This window comes from Mucor velutinosus (genome assembly GCF_035048745.1).
Source record: "Mucor velutinosus strain NIH1002 chromosome Unknown tig00001544, whole genome shotgun sequence".
Lineage (NCBI taxonomy): Eukaryota > Fungi > Mucoromycota > Mucoromycetes > Mucorales > Mucoraceae > Mucor > Mucor velutinosus.
In genome coordinates, this window is record NW_027041908.1 from 2,184,044 (window position 1) to 2,202,067 (window position 18,024).

General features: G+C 40.7%; 7 protein-coding genes across 7 annotated transcripts; 4 read left to right on the forward strand and 3 right to left on the reverse strand.

The window, feature by feature from the left end:
• Window positions 1-792: 792 nt before the first annotated feature.
• Window positions 793-1,063, reverse strand: CCS1 (copper chaperone; the record flags this gene model as incomplete). The annotated part of the gene is made up of 2 exons (XM_064825283.1): window positions 793-868; window positions 930-1,063. 2 exons carry the CDS (start codon window positions 1,061-1,063, stop codon window positions 793-795), a joined length of 210 nt encoding a protein of 69 aa, XP_064680660.1.
• Window positions 1,064-1,398: 335 nt separating this feature from the next.
• GIM4 (Cochaperone prefoldin complex subunit) lies at window positions 1,399-3,187 on the forward strand (the record flags this gene model as incomplete). The annotated part of the gene is made up of 4 exons (XM_064825284.1): window positions 1,399-1,948; window positions 2,004-2,210; window positions 2,272-2,957; window positions 3,014-3,187. 4 exons carry the CDS (start codon window positions 1,399-1,401, stop codon window positions 3,185-3,187), a joined length of 1,617 nt encoding a protein of 538 aa, XP_064680661.1.
• Window positions 3,188-5,453: 2,266 nt separating this feature from the next.
• On the forward strand, window positions 5,454-6,358 carry ATC70_006003 (uncharacterized protein; the record flags this gene model as incomplete). Its single annotated transcript, XM_064825285.1, has 5 exons — window positions 5,454-5,638; window positions 5,692-5,835; window positions 5,889-6,131; window positions 6,186-6,267; window positions 6,335-6,358. 5 exons carry the CDS (start codon window positions 5,454-5,456, stop codon window positions 6,356-6,358), a joined length of 678 nt encoding a protein of 225 aa, XP_064680662.1.
• A 508-nt stretch (window positions 6,359-6,866) lies between these two features.
• Window positions 6,867-9,359, forward strand: ATG18_2 (autophagy protein; the record flags this gene model as incomplete). The annotated part of the gene is made up of 6 exons (XM_064825286.1): window positions 6,867-6,968; window positions 7,053-7,134; window positions 7,193-7,541; window positions 7,607-8,447; window positions 8,503-8,640; window positions 8,721-9,359. The coding sequence occupies 6 exons, from the start codon at window positions 6,867-6,869 to the stop codon at window positions 9,357-9,359; spliced, it is 2,151 nt and encodes a 716-aa protein (XP_064680663.1).
• A 486-nt stretch (window positions 9,360-9,845) lies between these two features.
• On the forward strand, window positions 9,846-10,946 carry ATC70_006005 (uncharacterized protein; the record flags this gene model as incomplete). Its single annotated transcript, XM_064825287.1, has 6 exons — window positions 9,846-9,970; window positions 10,029-10,141; window positions 10,202-10,418; window positions 10,482-10,573; window positions 10,639-10,698; window positions 10,750-10,946. The coding sequence occupies 6 exons, from the start codon at window positions 9,846-9,848 to the stop codon at window positions 10,944-10,946; spliced, it is 804 nt and encodes a 267-aa protein (XP_064680664.1).
• A 2,475-nt stretch (window positions 10,947-13,421) lies between these two features.
• ATC70_006006 (uncharacterized protein) lies at window positions 13,422-14,477 on the reverse strand (the record flags this gene model as incomplete). Its single annotated transcript, XM_064825288.1, has 3 exons — window positions 13,422-13,989; window positions 14,050-14,143; window positions 14,210-14,477. 3 exons carry the CDS (start codon window positions 14,475-14,477, stop codon window positions 13,422-13,424), a joined length of 930 nt encoding a protein of 309 aa, XP_064680665.1.
• Window positions 14,478-14,747: 270 nt separating this feature from the next.
• ypt1_2 (ras GTPase) lies at window positions 14,748-18,024 on the reverse strand (the record flags this gene model as incomplete). Its single annotated transcript, XM_064825289.1, has 4 exons — window positions 14,748-16,851; window positions 16,912-16,946; window positions 16,999-17,601; window positions 17,668-18,024. The coding sequence occupies 4 exons, from the start codon at window positions 18,022-18,024 to the stop codon at window positions 14,748-14,750; spliced, it is 3,099 nt and encodes a 1,032-aa protein (XP_064680666.1).

Sequence of the window (18,024 nt, forward strand, 5' to 3'; positions counted from 1 at the left end):
TATCAATCAAGACTTAGAGTGGCCCCATTCATTTTCTTATATTTTGATGCCGCCTCTCACAAACAAAGCCGCTAATACAATCAGCCGCTCAAGATGTTGTTCCTGAAATCCATTTGGGAAGGGATATTCGGCAAATTCTCATAAAAAACTGATTTCTTGTACGACTTGTAAGGAATAACAGTTTGCCATATTGCCAACACGTTCTTGGGTGATTGTTCTCATATCTGAAACCCTTTTGTGCCATGAGGGTGGTTTTACAATCCTCTTCTCCCTTCGTTCCCATTGATAAAAAGAAATGCCCTCCTATATGTTCAACATCCTATCCCTACTAAGGAAACAACAAATGCTTATTCGCAGATGCTAATGATATTGTCAAGTAGCACAAGTTATATTTTCTGGCTGGTTTTCTTCCGTATTCAACAATTACAAATGTGTGAACTCGATACCATCTTTTCTCATCATGATGAACGTTGACACGATTTGCCTCACATCCCAATGCTATCTACCATTCCAAACATATAAAAGGAGCAAGGGCAGCAAACGAGAGAAATGCAGTTTAAGGAGATACTGGTGTGATTTAGCCGATTCGTATGGTTTTTGTATTAAAAAGTATAATTATTATTGCTATTACTATGATGACTCTTGCTACTACTGCTTCTTCTACGATGGAAAAGCACTCTTTCTCTATGCTTATGTGCACATGTCGAACAAACAACAACAGAGCATACCTGCCATACTAAATATACAGTAATATTTAAGCTTTTTAACCCTGATTCACATAATTCCAAATATTTACCAAGCAGTACAACAATCGCTATCATCCTTTCTTTGAGGCTGTTGCTGGACAATAATGGTTTGTGGAGGAGGTCTATGTAGTGATTTCTTATTAGCAAATGCCAGATATTTGAGGTTAGATGGGAAAAACTTACTGTGGCTGATAATAGCCGCCTTGTTGAGGTGGGTAGTATTGTTGCTGTTGTCCACCGGGAGGAGCATAGTATTGCTGTTGTTGAGGAGGGCTAGCGTAGTATTGTTGATTTTGTTGATGAGGTGAGTAGGACATCTTGGATTGAGATTGTGGAAAGAAAAGCAAAAAAGAGAGGAAGAATTCCTTGATTGATTTCTATGTACTAATTCTTTGTTGAACAAATTTTTTCGCGGGGCGTGATGTGTCTATATATATATATATAATCTCTTGGTTCTACTTGGCAGTGCTGCTGCTTCTCATGAATCAGTATTAAATTGATTGCAACGGAGATCTGATTTATTTAAATCAACCCGTCCCAGCAATTAATTAAGGTAATACACTCTCGGTGTGGTGTATGTGTCTTGTTGGTGTGGTCATTAGCAAAAGTATCTTTTCTTCTTTTCTTCTTTCTCTTTTTTCTCTCATTCAACATGTCTGACCTGCCTACTGTTAGACCGAAGCATTCAAGGTCAACTTCGATCACGACCTCCAAGAAAACAACTTCACATCAAAGAAAACCTTCGCTAAATGTACAGCAGCAACAGCAACAGCAACAGCAACAGCAACAGATACTTCAAACACCAAAACCAGAGCTGAAGCGCCATAGTAGCAGTAGAGCTTCCTTGAACATAGCACCTCCAACTACCTCAAATTTGCCTCGATTTGTAAACTCCATCATTTTGCGAGTGCATAGCTTTTTAAACCCTTCAGGTCCTCTTTTACCACACTCAAAACATGGAAATGCTTTCGGCGGCACAGCCAAACCTTCGTTATTATCCAAACTGGCTCAATCTCGGTTTATTCGCTTCGCTGCTTTGTTCTATGTCATTTTCTCGGTCTTCTTATCGCTAAATCATACCTGGAAGTACCTTACATCATCACCCAACAGCAACAACAGCCCTATTCGACTCCAACAGACAGATGCTGCACTAGACGAGCAATTCAATGACGACTGGGTACCTCAACGCACTTATGACCAAGGTAAAAATTGCGGATGTCTGGAAGAGAATGGTGCGTAAACGAGATTTCTGTATAGATGATACTTATTCCCTTATGAACCAAATGACACATGGTCTGAAAATGAGCAAACTATTCAGCAAAAGTTACTACGATGCCGCCAAAAATATTCAGCCTTTCTGGAAAAAGGCCAGCAATGTACCTGAAAAGGACGAAGTTTCCATCATCACCACAGCAAATGCAGATACCTGGGAAGATTTGAAGAGATTGACCATCTACTGGGAGGGTAAATCATGGCTCGTATGAGTATGATAGATGGAAAATGTTGTTTAATAGATTGAATGTAGGACCAATTTCCGCTATCGTTCATATTGAAGAGGACGACGAATCGACTGTAGAAAAAATCAAGCAAGAGTACGAAAATACACCCGAGTTGTATAGAAATGTGGATTTGCATCTTGCTCAAATCCCTGGCGAGAAGTTGAGTGTTTTGTTTCCTCGTAACGCTGAGCGTAACTTGGCCAGACTTTTAGCACAAACAGATTATATTATGGACTTACCCCATGGTGTCATCCCAGCTACTGATTTACGCCGCACGCTCGAATCCAATAAGGAACGCATCGACAGCCTTTTGCTAGCAGGAGACTTACTGGCTTTGCCCACCTTCAACTTTAAGAACAGAAAGGCCACTCGCGACGATGTTCCATATGACAAATCTCAACTTATTCTAAAGCTCAGCGAAGATAAGATGGTACTGGATGATAAGCATTGGAAGGAGAATGAAGGTCCCACAGACTTGGAAAGATGGATGGACGCTGAATTTTTATATGCCGTGGAAAAGTACGAGTTTCACTATGAGCCCGTCATCATTGAATCAAAGACAATTCAACCCTGGTGCTCTGAAAGATTTTTAGATAGTAGAGCTGCTTGCATCTTCTCAAGTTATTTGCAAGGCAATGAAATTTGGGTCCTGCCAGACGATTTCATGGTTCAAATGCCTTTGGAGGTGGATTCCGAGGTTACGGATTTTGATGTAAGTGGAAATGGATGAATATTAGGGCATCAGCTAATCATAACACCTCTTTTCAGAACGTTGTCGAGAATCGAATTTATGCCAAGTTTTACTGGGAACAGTGTGTTCACCATGCTAGACAATTAGACGCTTTGGGTCTCTGGAAATCACCTAGATCTCAACATATTAGAAACCAATGTTCCCGTGTCATTCAGAATTGGGGCAAAGGTCTAATCGGTAAACCAGAGTAATTTAATGTAAAAGTAGTCGTATAAACCTTTTTAATACAAGTAAAACAAATAAACAAAAACAAATGATGAATTGATTGACTTTTCAGTCTAACATGGTTTCCATGATGTTGGCAACAAACAAAACCAACGCATCTCTGTGTCAGTGCAACATTTGATGAGATGTTTGCCACATTATAGGTGACTCAAATGGCATTTCATGACTAACAGGGTTCATTTGGATCAAGGAGACATGCAAAAGTTCCAATTCTGCTCGGGAAATGCCAGTTGGTTTTGCAGAACCAAACCAAATGTAACACATATGGAATGCGTGTCTATCTACTGCCGTTTGCTATACTGAAAAGGGGCTACATTTACAGAGTACGAAAAAAAATGCCACTCGACACCTGAAATTGCTGACGTATCATCATAACATAATAGATGTTCAGTCCCTAGACACTTTTACAACCCTAATATAAAAACTGAGTTGCCAGACATTTGTCAGGCATGGTTCATATATGATTAGAGATCTTATATTAAATCACTATCAATCAATATACAAGTTTTTTCTGACATTTTAGCTATTATTAATAATTTTAGGATATTAGCCAAAGGTCCGCGGCAGCGCGAGCCAACTGAACGTAGGTTGGCTTCCACCAAAGCGAAGCGTAGGTCAGGAAACCAGCTGAAGAGCCGAAATGCTCATCGTAGCGTAATAAATTTATGGTCCCTAGACACTTTCAAAGTCTCAAAAAGGAAAGAGATTGATCTAGCAAGTATTTTGGTAGACTGGCGTTGTTAAATATAGAACTAAACTAGAATAGAATGGCTAACAACAGTGCTATGTAATATGCCTCCTACTTTCCATACGCTTCAAAAGCATCTATTATAGCATTGCCTTCATGGTTTAAAGGGCATTGAGTTTGTCAGCCAGCCTCACCAGCCGTCAAAATTAATTTAAATGCAGACTCTTCGTCTACTCCAGATTGGCCAGATTTTGATTGTCTTTCGACTTGATTGAGCTTTTTTTTTTTTCCAGATTCGACTATAAAAATTGTGTTGATCAACCCATACTCCTTAATGCATCTTTGGAGTACTTTTCAAGACGCATCCAATGGTACCAATTAAGATAGGTATTTTGAATAAACCTATTGAGCAATTTACGAAAATACGAAAAGAGTTTTCTGTCCAAAAAGTCGAAATTTTACATATCAAAGTCCCACAAAGATGGTTTCAGGAGCTATGTTAGATCGATAGAAACATTTTGATTCAATACATACCATAGTAAAAGTCTTCATTATCAAGGTCAAAAACGCGATCGTTTGATTTTCGATGAAAACCATGAGGGGGTACCTCATGCTTTTTGGTCGAATTTTGACCATGCTTTTTTGGTCCCCAAAAAGTTGAGCAATAGTGGCCATAAGCAACTACCAGATGAGAGCAATTGTTTGGTGCTATTCTGACCATCTAAAACGGCCTTGAACGCAAGAAAATGCAGCCCAAACGCGCTCAGGTTTTGCTGTACCGGGGATAGTAAGGACTAAAAAGGGGAAATACCAGCATGCTACTTGCCCTTATATGAAGTAGCTACGTGTATATGGAAGTAGAGTATCACATAAGAATCAGATCCACAGATAAAATGAAGGGTTTTCATGTGTCAGTGGAAGATCAAAATGAAAGTAGCAGTTTTTTGATGAGATATGCAAGGGCAATCGATAGCGCGAGCTGCCGCTGTACAGGTTGCTTCTCACCGAAGCGAAGCAAAGGTAGAGAGCCATCCGAAACATAAATCCTCGTATTGACTAATACACTTTCATGCAATTGTACAACATTTCAAACTAGAAATAATTCACTAACAGATGATAATCAGAAGCAAGGCTCTATGTAATTGCTCTCCGCTGTTACAAATGTTACAGCATTCAACTATTAGCTAGGGCAATTGCTTGCGAAACGAATTACTATAAATACATACCAACACAGATACACCAAGGGAAAAAAAAACGGCCATCGAATGCATTGTATAACCTTCCAACATTGCATGCTTAATATGATGATAGAATGCTTACAGCCACAATACTTATGAACCTGACTTTTTTGATCTGCCATTATCAGATGTGCAGCATTGTAGTTGGAGCAGATAGCAGCATCAACGACAACTATGAATCGACCAATGCTCAGCATGATTAAATTAGCACCGAACGTTATCCCGATATATCTCCTGTATTAAAATCTTTTCCCTTTCCCCGCTAAATTATGTATTCTTCTTTTCTTTTTCTTCCTCTTCTTCAATATGACCATCTCTTCTTCTAATATGAAATATGAGCACGAAGAGTACGATTACAGCATGAACCAGCAGCAGACGCCCTACAGCAACAATCCTCATGCTGGTGGCAATGCTGGCCCCAGTACTACTGTTGCTGCTGCTGCTTCGTCATCGTCTTGTGGATCCATTGGATACGAGGAACGAGAGAGACGGTAAAGAGGTGTATTTTTGTATACTTTCTGCTTTATTAAGGCTCTACATATAGCACGTACGAACTAGTCGTTTGTCAGCAACCATTGCATGCTCGTATGTGTGGTTTTGGAGAGAAAGATCGTAGACCCATTGACCCACCGCCTATCGTGCAGCTCATTGTGAAGCAGGAAGGACAGGAAACCTGGGTGGATCTTCAGTAAGTTTGGGAAAGGCTCTCACGACGATTAGGTTGTTGATGGTCAAACGTAGATCTCTACAAACGCCATTCTTTGTTTTACATGTAACATTATGGTCTGCTGATAGAACACAAGAAAGAAACATTATATCTAACCCGCCCAAATGCACTCGTGTCTTGATGGGATCACTGGTGAGCTCACCCAGCCTATTGAAGAATCCCCAAGGCGAACAGGGCCTTTATTTCGCATTTCCTGATTTGAGCATTCGTACAGAGGGACAGTATACATTGAGATTCAGTCTAATCAAGTTGATTAGGTGGGTTGACATGCAGTTGCAATGGTCAATGTATAAGCTAACGCACTATTGTAGTTCTGATTTCCAACCTGACGCCAAGTCCAAGATCATTGCCCAAGTATTTTCGGATCCTTTCACTGTATATTCCGCTAAAAAGGTAGAGATGCTATCTTGCATGAAAAGATGTGGCCGTTTACTGACTGTGCAATTTCAAATCTTCTCAGTTTCCAGGAATGACAGGTGTGTAACAAGAGCAACAAAGAAGATGGTTCACATTGATATTCACACAATTCATTTTTTTTTCTTCATATCATATAGAGTCAACAGAGCTATCGAAAGTATTTGCTAAGCAGGGTCTCAAAATTCCCATTCGCAATGATGGTACAACTAACATTAAATCGCTGACATAGTTTGGGTTACTAATTTTTTTGCTCTTTTTTTGACAGTTCGGGCCAAGAAAGCAGATTGAATAGGGCAATCAACATGTACCTGTATCATTTCACTACATACATATTTCACTATACTAATAATAAAGCACGACGCATGGAACAAGCTGGATACATCATGACTCATTATTATGACAAAAGACGCAGCAAAGTCTACCGACTTTGTCATGCTGCGTTACATTTGGAACATTGATGAGCTACAATTGCTGCACAAACTGATGGCGGTGGCTTGTGAATGCCCAAAATATTTTTTTCGTATAAAATAACAAAACTCCTTCTTGAATTTCTTTCCCTCCATAATATCAACAAAATGTCAGCTCCTGCCGATACAAAGCCCCAGGTTGAGAAGAAGCCCAAGGCTCCCAAGGCTCCCAAAGCCAAGGATGCTAATACTAGCGCTTATCCTCTTGAGGTAAATCCACCTTTTTTTTTCACCGCGAGATTTCACTGAAATGTGCCCTGGTTTGAATAAGACGACTAAACATCAGTACAACAGATTACTCCTACTCCCGAATTTCTCCAACATCGTATCGACATGTTTGACAAGTTAAAGGCTGCTGCCGACGCCGAAATTGCTCGTAAATATAAATTTACCACGTAGATCCGTGCATTGTCCATTTATTCATGCAATTTTAGAAAAGCCTCGTGAACCTATCACCATTACTTTGCCTGATGGCACTCAAAAGGAAGGTACCTCTTGGGAGACCACTCCCTTATCAATTGCTCTTGGTATTGCCAAGTCTCTTGCCGAGCGCACTGTCATCTCCAAGGTGGACGGCGAGCTTTGGGATTTGACTCGTCCTCTTGAGGGTTCTTGTAAGTTGGAATTATTGGACTTTGAAAATGATGAGGGTAAGATGGTCTTTTGGCACTCTTCTGCCCACATGTTGGGTGAGGCCTGTGAACGTCATTACGGCTGTAACCTTTGTATTGGTCCTCCTTTGAAGGAAGGCGGTTTCTACTATGAAATGGGTGTTGAAAATCGGTAAGATTTAGCGGAGAGGAAATGCCTGATGTGTGGTTTGTACTGATGCAGGGATATCGCTATAGTGTTGTAAGTCAACAGGATTATGCCAACCTCGAAAAATTGGTCAGTCAAGTTGCCAAGGACAAGCAAAACTTTGAGCGTCTTGTCATCTCCAAGGAGGATATCTTGGAAATGTTCAAGCACAACCCTTACAAGGTCCATATCATCAACGACAAGATTCCCGACGGCACCTCCACCACTGTCTACAGATGTGGTCCCTTGATTGATTTGTGTAGAGGTCCTCACGTTCCTCACACTGGCCGTGTCAAGGCTTTCACTATCACCAAGAACTCTGCTTCCTACTTTTTGGGTGATGCCAAGAACGACTCTCTTCAACGTATCTATGGTATCTCTTTCCCTGACAAGAAGCTCATGACTGAATACAAAAAGTTCATTGAGGAGGCTGCTAGACGTGATCATCGTAAGATTGGTAAGGAGCAAGAGCTCTTCTTCTTCCATGAATTGTCTCCTGGCTCTGCCTTTATGCTTCCCCATGGTGCTCGTGTGTACAATGCTCTGATGAACTTGATTAAGGATGAATACCAACACAGAGGCTTCACTGAAGTCATCACTCCCAACATGTTCAACCTGAAGCTCTGGAATCAATCTGGTCATGCTCAAAAGTACAAGGAAAACATGTTCTGCTTTGAAGTTGACAAGGAGGAATTCGCCTTGAAGCCCATGAACTGTCCTGGTCACTGTTTGATGTTTGGACACAAGGAGAGAAGTTATCGTGATCTCCCTGTTCGTTTTGCTGATTTCGGCGTGCTTCATCGTAACGAATTCTCTGGTGCTCTTTCTGGTTTGACTCGTGTCCGTCGTTTCCAACAAGATGATGCTCATATCTTCTGTCGCACAGATCAAGTAAGTGATAAATGAAGCCACAAAAGAGGTTATTTTATATTAAATTATAATCCAGATTGAGGAAGAGATGGCTGGTTGTTTCGACTTTTTGAACGAGGTTTACGGCATCTTTGGCTTCGATTTCCATTTGAAGCTTTCTACTCGTCCCGAGAACTACATTGGCGAACTCAGCGTTTGGGACAATGCTGAAAAGGTAACAGAACAAAACCGAATAAATCAGAACGATTCAGAAGAACAATGATGTAACTAATGACATAATGTTGACCCTAACAGATGTTGGAAGATTCATTGAATCGCTTTACCAAGGAAAAGGGTACTTCCTGGGAGGTCGATCCTGGAGATGGCGCCTTCTACGGTCCCAAGGTGGATATTACCATCTCTGATGCCCTCGGTCGTAAGCATCAATGTGCCACTATTCAACTCGATTTCCAATTGCCTGAACGTTTCAAGTTGGAATACCGTACTGATGGTTCTGAAGATGCCATGGCTCGTCCTGTAATCATCCATCGTGCTATTCTCGGTTCCGTTGAGCGTATGATGGGTATTGTTATTGAACATTTCGCTGGTAAGTTTCCCTTCTGGTTGTCTCCTCGTCAAGTTCAAGTCATCCCTGTTGCTGCTGCCTTCAAGGATTATGCAAAGGAGATTGTTGACAAATTAGTTGCTCTTGGTATTTTCGCTGATGCTGATTTGTCCGACAATACCCTTAACAAGAAGATCAGAAATGCTGAAATTGCTCAATACAATTTCATTTTCGTTGTTGGTGAAGTGGAGATGACCACACGCTCAGTCAATGTCCGTAACAGAGATGATGTTGGCACCAAAGCCAAGGGCCAAACCATCCCATTGGAGGATGTTATCAAGAGTGTTCAAAAATTGAAGGAATCCAGAAGCCTAGAAAATAAGCTTTAAGCTGTTAATAAATCGAGTCCAAATTAGGGTGAAAATCTCACCTTTTTGAATTTTTCTACCTTTTTTCTTAAATAAAGTGTGTTACAATTCCCATATTCAAATTTCCACTAAAATGAAATGTGAAAAAAAAAAGTGACCATGTTTATTGCAGTATATAAAAGAACTTTAGTGCTAAAGCCGTATCAAAGTCTTCTTTCTTCTTTTATACTCCATTTACATTTTCTAGAATACACCTCTTGCTTCTTTTTATATATTATACATTTTCTGAGAAAGAATAAGCTTTTACGAAAGACAAAATATAATAAAATCCAAATCATAATGTCCTCCTCCTCCTTGATTCCACCCCCTCTAGGATTAGGACGTCCAAGTCAAAAGAGCAAAAAATACAGATTAAGTATGGCTGCAAATCGAGATGATCCAATATGTGATAACTTATTCTCCACTCTATATGTTCTCCTCTACTGCCTCGATATACCAAAAATAGTTATGGTCCAAAACCCAGTTCGAGCAAGATGCTGTGGATTTGGTGAGAAAGACAGACGACCCATTGATCCTCCACCTATTCTACAACTGTTTATTGAACGACCAGATGGCACATTGCAAAATGCACAGTAAATATGCAGTACATGTCACTCGAGAGCACAAGGCATTAATCCTGGATACATGTAGTGACGATGATAGCAACATTTCTCTGTTTGTTGTCCAATGCGATCTCTACTCAGAAGACGGCAAAGAACCTAGGGGCCAAGTCTATAATCCATCGTCTGCAGCACCGACATCTGGTAAATGGAGAGAACACGGCGAATTTGATAAATAGCCTTACAAATTAACAACCAAATTAGCCTCCCCTGCGACTGATTCAAAACCAACGATTGGCACATTGCTTTCATTTCAAGATCCTGCGCCAACCAGATCACTGATGGGTGCTGTTGTGTCAAATGCCTACCAACTGACAGATCACAATAATGAGCCTGGCATCTTTTTCATATTTCAAGATTTATCCGTTCGTATTGAAGGGACCTTCTGCCTGAACTTTATGTTTATAAATTTATCCGCAGGGTAACGATCTGAATATATGTTTCTGTGGGTCATTTTAATTTACGAAATGCTGCCTCTCTTTAGGGACCCTCTCACAATGAGCACAGAAGTGTCTGACGATGTCTTGTCAAAGCCTTTTACAGTATATTCCGCCAAAAACTTTCCTGGCATGACAGGTATTTAAAATGGAAAAAGGGACGTCGAAATAGAATATTGAAAGAACTAATTTCCTTGCTTCAAGACTCAACACCCATATCTCAATCTTTTGCTCAACAGGGTATCAAAATCTCCATAAGAAAAGGTAGGAGGATACGTCATGTTGTTGATCGAACTTATTCCAATAGTGCAATAGTTGATCATCATCGTGCTATAGACAGTAAAAACGACAATGAGGGACATGATAAAGATGCTGAGAAAAGGCAGCAATCTTCTTCAGCTTCTGCGTCAGCTTCTTTGCTTACAACTACTGATAGTGGGAGCAGTAGTAGTAGCAATAGCAAACCAAACTATAGACGTATCCATATATCCTCCTTCCTATCACCGCCTTGAGAAAAAGCACAAGAAATCCCACATATCCTCCCTCATGTTGTGCCCCAACTTTTACATCTCTATAACACCTCTCTCGCACTCAACCTTCCTCTTACTTTCCTTTATTGGTCTTGCCTTGTAAATATAATCTTAATAATGTCAAAATATAATATTAGCTTTTTTTCAAAATATATCGCCACAACGTTTCACGCTATCCTAAATAATGATTGATCGATTTGAATTTATAAAAAATTATTTCGCCCGAAATTGTTAGGTTTCACCAGCATTGAGAATGTTGCATCCATCGAGATGCTTGCGTGCTTGCTGTGATAAATGCGCTACATGCGTTTAGTTGAAAAGCACGGGGCGTACTTTTTAAGCGCTCTACTAAAGATCAATGAAATCAACTCTAAAACACTGTAGAGCGCCTATTTCATACCCCTTTTATCGAATCAACCTCTTTATTTACTTGAGGCGGACATTTAGCTCGTCTCAAAATACAAGAATGTGTAACATGTATACCTTGTACCGAATGCATCAAATAAAAGTTTTTTTTTTTTTTTTATTATAGCCAAAACAAAGTGGAGATAAGAAGTAGATGTGTCTTGCATGTTGCTGGCGGTACTAAAACATGTATACTTACACAAAATCTCGATATCTTTCATTACTCCATGCCGCTATATCTCGATCTACTTGTTTTAGTAAAGTAAAAGCTTAAAATTTTAATAGGTTTCTTAGTAAATCTTGATATTTTTTCCGACGATGTATCGTGAGTACCCCCCCCCCCATAAAAGATCAAACGCTATTTCCTAGCGTGTGATGTGTCATTCAACATGATGATTACATGAAACATAATCAAACAAATGGCCGAAATTTTAGAAACTTCACATCTGGAGAACAATCTCAATGACAAAGTCTATATTTTTCAAATAATTACAACCTGCAATTGAGGTACACATGAATCAGATTATTTCAAATGCGTGGAGTTGAGTTACCAAATGTTTGGGTGATTGGCATTGAATGCTGCAATTGTCTCGCAAATTTCATGCTGAATAAAATGCCTCAACATAGTTCTCATTATGGAACGAAAATGTGAGTTAGTTCGATATCGAGATGATTTTATGAGCTCAACTAAATAAGACTAAAGTGATGCATACTGAACCAGCCTAATTTGATATATTAAATGTCTCACTTCATATGCTGCATGAAACCAAGAATTTGTCACCAGGGTTATATGATACTGCCAACATTGCACATTGCCCGGTTAGCTGTTTGCTCTTGCTAATGTTCAATGAAAATCTTGCCCTACCCTGCAATTCACTGATTTGATACATTTACTGAAATGCCCTGCATTAGAACTCGCATTTGGAATCGAAACTCGCAATGATACAGTTTTTCGATTATGAAAATACGTAACAAGAGTGAATTAGGATAGTAAGGCAAAACTACTGTATCCTCGAATTCGCCATTTCTTTTTTATTGGCTTCAAAAACGTCAATTATCTGCATAGAGCGGCATTTTCATCCTAGCCATCCGCCAAAATATTTTAAGCATCGCTTGTTGTTTTTTTTGCCCCCCATTCGTCAGTTTTTATCTGATTTTCGACTTGATTGAACTATTTTTCCAGATTCGACTATACAAATTGCAATGGTCGCTCCATACTTCCTTATGCTGTCTTGAAGTACTTTTTAAGACGCACCCAATGGTGCCATTTAACACAAGTGTTTTGGAGAAGCTTATAGAGCAATGGTTGAAAAAGTGAAATGAGATTTTTGGCCAAAATGTCAAGATTTTACATCTTAAGGTTTCACAAAGGAAGTTTTAGGGGATACCCTGGATCTGTAGCAACATTTTGATCTAATATATGCTATAGTAGAAGTTTCGTTTTCAAGGTGAAAAACGCAATCATTTGATTTTTGATGAAAATCATGAGGTATCATTCATGGTTTTTGGTCGATTTTTGACAATCCCAAAAAAGTTGAGCAAAGGTGTCAGAAAGTAAGTACTAGAAGAGAGTAATTGTTTGGTGCCATTCTGGCGGTCTAAAACGGTGTCTAACACGAGAAAACACGACTCAAATGGGTCCAAATTTTGCTGCGATTTGCGTGATTTTGAGTAGAAGGTGGTAATAGTCATATGCTGTTTGTCTGTATATGAATTGTTCTCTTTAATACAGATGTGGTGCAACATAGTAGAAGGGTCATATCCACAGCTACAGTCTGTTCATGGAGGGCTTTGGCCATTTTTCTTGATTCTGCGTTGAGTGAAGGTCTTGGTAATAACCAGAGCAAAAGGCTGTTTATGCCATTAGACGTTTGGAGTCGAGTGAGCGCACTGATAGAGATACACAAACTGATGTGTTTAATCACTATAATCTAACACACGAATGCAATATACGAACAAATAGGGTGAGAAATCAGAGGAATGAGTTTGCTTCTTTATTTATTGTAAATATATACACTTCAAATGCCAGTGTGATAATCGAATCAATCAGGATTACTTGGCTTTAGTGATAACTATTTTGACATCTCCAACCAGGTTCTTCAAAGTAATGCAAGGGTTTTCGTTGGCGTCTGTCTCTTGCTTGATATCACCCTTTCCACCGGTCAATACAACAGAAACACCTTCAGGATACATCTTCGAGGAACAAGTGATCTGAGCAACTTCGTGATCACGAGCATCGCCGCTCAATTGGACAGTGTATGCTCTATTGTCGTGGTCAAAGTCCTCTCCCTTGAACTCGACCTTGTTTGAAACAAGTTTTAGGCTAGGAACAAACCCAAATTCGCGAATATAGTTTCGAACTTTGCCAGCACACAAGGGAATCTGGAGCAGCAACTTTCTCAAAAATGCTGCAGGAATATAGCCTGCCAAGTCAACTTGATTTACGTAGGTGATGCCAATATTGTTACCCTGTTGATCCACTTTCCAGCCAGATATAAGGATTTTGCCACGAACTGTTCTGGGTGTATCGGGAATTCGATCATCTTGTACTGAGATCATGGAAGTATAGCATACATTAGGATCAATATCGCGGATCGTTGTACCGACAAAATCACGAGGGCTTTAGAAATTTTTTGTGCGTTAGTATCATTATAAGAATACGATATTGACGTATGTTTACCTGATGGGCCACGGTGCCTTGTGTTTAACCCAGAACAGAGCCTCAAATCTGGTATAATACTCCTCCATTTTAGCTTGGTCAAATCGATCGTCCCCTAATAATTGGCCATGTTTTAGTGTCTAAAATAAATGCGGCTATTTGGGATCCATTTCAACGTTACAAATTTTTCTACAACCAGGTAAAGTTGCAACAGTTGCTACCTCAAATGGAGTGCAGCCAGGAGGAAGATCAGATAGAACCGTATCACCACGGACAAGAGGAGGAGCATTAGGATCGTCTAACTTTTTACTGTAAAGCTTCACGTTATCTTGCTCTTCGGTGAGAGTCCAATTTTCCAGGTTGGCCGTTAAATTCTTCAAGTAAGCTAATCCATCTCTAGTCTCCTTGGCAAATTTATTGTCAGAATCAATGATTGAATCAATAGCCATTTTAGAGTGTTCACAAAAATAGGGTAGATGTTTAAGAGAAAAGGGATGAAAACGCAAACACTGGAGCGTATATTTATAATGTTGTCGACGAACGTCAATTTTATGTTATTTCAAATTACGGCATTGCATGTCAATGCTGTCTGTACATGATACACACACACTTTTACGCACATGACTTGCTGGCTATTGCTTGATATTGTCTTGTTCTTTATGAAGAGAAAGATATTGGTATAACTAAAAGTTGCTGTTGTATATCTGTATTTGTAAACATTAGTTTCGAAGTTCTTCCGTCATTTCTGGAGATTCTTCCTCAGGTAATGGACCGGTGCCCAGGGCGTTCAAGAATCTCGAGTACACACTGGATCTTTTTTGCTGTTGACTGCAAGAAGATGTAGAGGAGCGATGACTTTCAGTGGATTCTCTTGAATCGGTATATGGAGGAGAATGAGGGCCACTTGTGCTGCTGTTGCTGTTCACTTTGACGAGCATAGACAGTGAGCTTCTCTTTGTTTGTTGCAGAGATGTAGGTCTTCTGGTTTGCTGCAATGATCCTCGAGGCGATGTAGTGGTACCACCGTTGTTATTAGCCGCTGCTTCATACTCGACCAATCTAAACTTGGTTTCGGCTAGTAGCTTCTCCAGCTCTCTGCAACGTAAATCACTTTCAATGTACTTTTTCTGATACGTATTGTCATTTGAGTCGTCTAGAGATCCAGTACTGTTGATTGCTTGGACAGTATGACGACGACTCATTGGAGGAGCTTCAGGCTTTGATCCAAATAGGGTCTTGTGGGCGGCAAAGACCTCCTCTGTAAATGAGCCTCGAGGCATCAAATATTCTCTGCGTTGATCTTCCAACTCTTTGACTTTATCTTGCAGGCGCTGACAATCGTCGTCCAGGGATAGTTTCTCCAGTTGCAGATCAGCACATGTCTTTTTGGTTGCCAATGTCTTTTGCGTCAACTCTTCATTCTCCTGCACTAAATCGTCTCTCTCCTGCAAGATTTGCTCGTGATCAATCTGCATGGATTCAATGGTAGTCTGGAGTGACATGATCTTGTTGACAAGAGCGGTCTGACCTTCGGTGGTAGCTTTCAGATCTCGCTTCAATTGCTCGTTCTCTTGACAGAGACTCTGATACTTGAGACCCATTTCAAAATTAGCCAGTTTAATAGCGACCAGTTCTGATGTAACTTCGTCGAAACCGGTTCCGTTACTGTCGGCATGAGGTTTCTCTCCCTGGCGTTGTTCTGGTCGTTCTTGTTCTTCCACAACAGAGGGCAATGTTTGTTGTTCTTGGACCGTCAACGCGCCAGCAATGAGGGTACCAAAGTCACCACTCAGTTTCAGCGAGTCAACAAAACCCCTAAATTCAGCTTGTTTCTGTAATGACTGTAGCTTGTCTACTTCTGCCATGTCCATAGTGTCTCCGTCAACTGATTCAACAGGGCTTGGCTGATCCTGATCTGATACTTGGTTCATCTTTCTCTCCAGCGAAGAGTTCTTTTGCAAGAGATTATTGCGCTCAGTCAGTAAATCCATTTCCTTCATCTGTCGAGCCATGATGTCCTCTGATAATCGCGTGTTCTCCTTTTGCAGTTGAGATAGGGCAGTAACCAGATCTTCAATTTGCTCGTGTAACATTGGGATGGTGCGATCTTGTTGCTGATGTGCTTGTTGGATGTCTGTTTGGCTGGATGTCAATGAAGATGGCTCGCTCTTTTCTGAACTAGGAGTACCGTCGACAGATGCATGTGATGCAGCAGCAGCAGAAGCATTGCCCCAAGAAAACCAAGAATCTCTCTTATTCTTTTTGGTGGTACTCGTAGGCGAGGTAGGGGCTTTGTTTCCCCAGCCTCCAAAGCGAATGGCCAAGACTTGCTGTGCACGAGTTTTCTCTTGTTCAATTTCACGATAATAGGCTTCCGAGATATTGTCCATCTTTTGCTTGGTGATCACAGCACTCAATGCCATTGTGTCCTCCATGACAGCCTCAGGGTCGGATTGATATGCAACGTGGTATAGCTTGCGTGAGCTAAGATACAGCATGAGCTGCTCAAAATCATCAATGGCCAGTAGTGTATCTTCGTTCTTTTGCATGATGGCCACAGCGACTCGAGTGATGGTCTCGACAGCACCCTCTGCAAAGACCAAATCATAGATTCGTAGCACCAGAGAAATAGGGAAGGAATACGCAAATAGAGTCAGGTACCATTGGGATGCATACATGGCTGTGTGAATAGAGTGTTTGTTCAAGTGAGCGTCCAAGCGAGGACAGAGCTGAGACAGCAGTACTCCAAATTGATGCAAACGAAGATGCAACCCCTCCATGTTCAAGGTGAACATGGTGCGCATTTCATAAGTCTCCATGAGTCTATACATCACTTTACATTAGACACTAATGAGAGGGTATTACATGGACCAAGAAACTCACCTGACGAATACACAAAACGCTTGATTCTCTGGCATCTAAAGGCATCTTGTCAGCTTAGTAGATTAGAATGTACACATGAGCACTCACCGTCATTAATAGAGGCCCTACAAGAAATGCAAGTCCCTGACAGTAACCGACGTGTGCATCGTAAAGACTGTATGCTTTCAGTAGACGACCCATGGCCAGTTGTCCTTCACCGCCATCATCCTTGAACATGTCTAATTGAGGGAATGTTCGAGATAGATCTCTTTGGATGACTCTTTCGTAGGAAGACTGTTCGCTTTCTTCAGATAGACGAGTGTATAGCGTCTCCAGATTCAATGAGCTGGATTGTGCCATTGCCTGCCAAATCACACCACGAATACGATGGGGGATGCCACCACAGCGAAGTTTAGCAGCCAAAAGGTGAGGCAATTTAGCTACAGCAGTAGGAAAATCACGCACCACTTCTTGCCAGAAATCCCAATCGTCGACACTATCAGTCTCCGTAAGAGGTGCCTTTGCTAACATGGCTTGGATGGATTGTTCGTAATCTTCTCTGGTGGGTGAGAATGTTGCATCGCTGACAAGATTTCGAATTGTATCGAAATCAGCTTGCAATCGATTGGATTCGATACAGACAGACTTGGGATCAGCGTTCAAAAGAGCATTCTGTCTTTCCAAATGAGCTACCATGTACTCTTCAGAGTACTGTTAACACAAACAAATGACAATGAGGACCTTGTCTAAACAGTAGTACAAAAACGATACACTTACTTGAGTTGGTAACTTTGCATTTTGTTCTTCCAATCGCCTCAGGATTTGGCTATCTTGTTGAGTTGAATTATTGCTGGTGATCTGGCTGTAAAGTTTCAATTTCTCGGGATTGAGTGGTAATCTTCTACGTTCGGCCAAGGTGCTCGTGGAGACTGACTTCTCCAGGTTACCAATGACCATCAAAGAAGATGGCTTCTTGGTAGCTACTGTGGATGTCGATTTGCTTGGTTGCTGTTGCGTTAAATGGTTCAGATTGGCAGCAACGAGAATCTCATCGACAGACACAGGGCGGTCTTGGTTTTGAAGGATCTTGAGACGGTCGATGACTTCAGGTGCTAACGGGGCTACTGTTGTCAT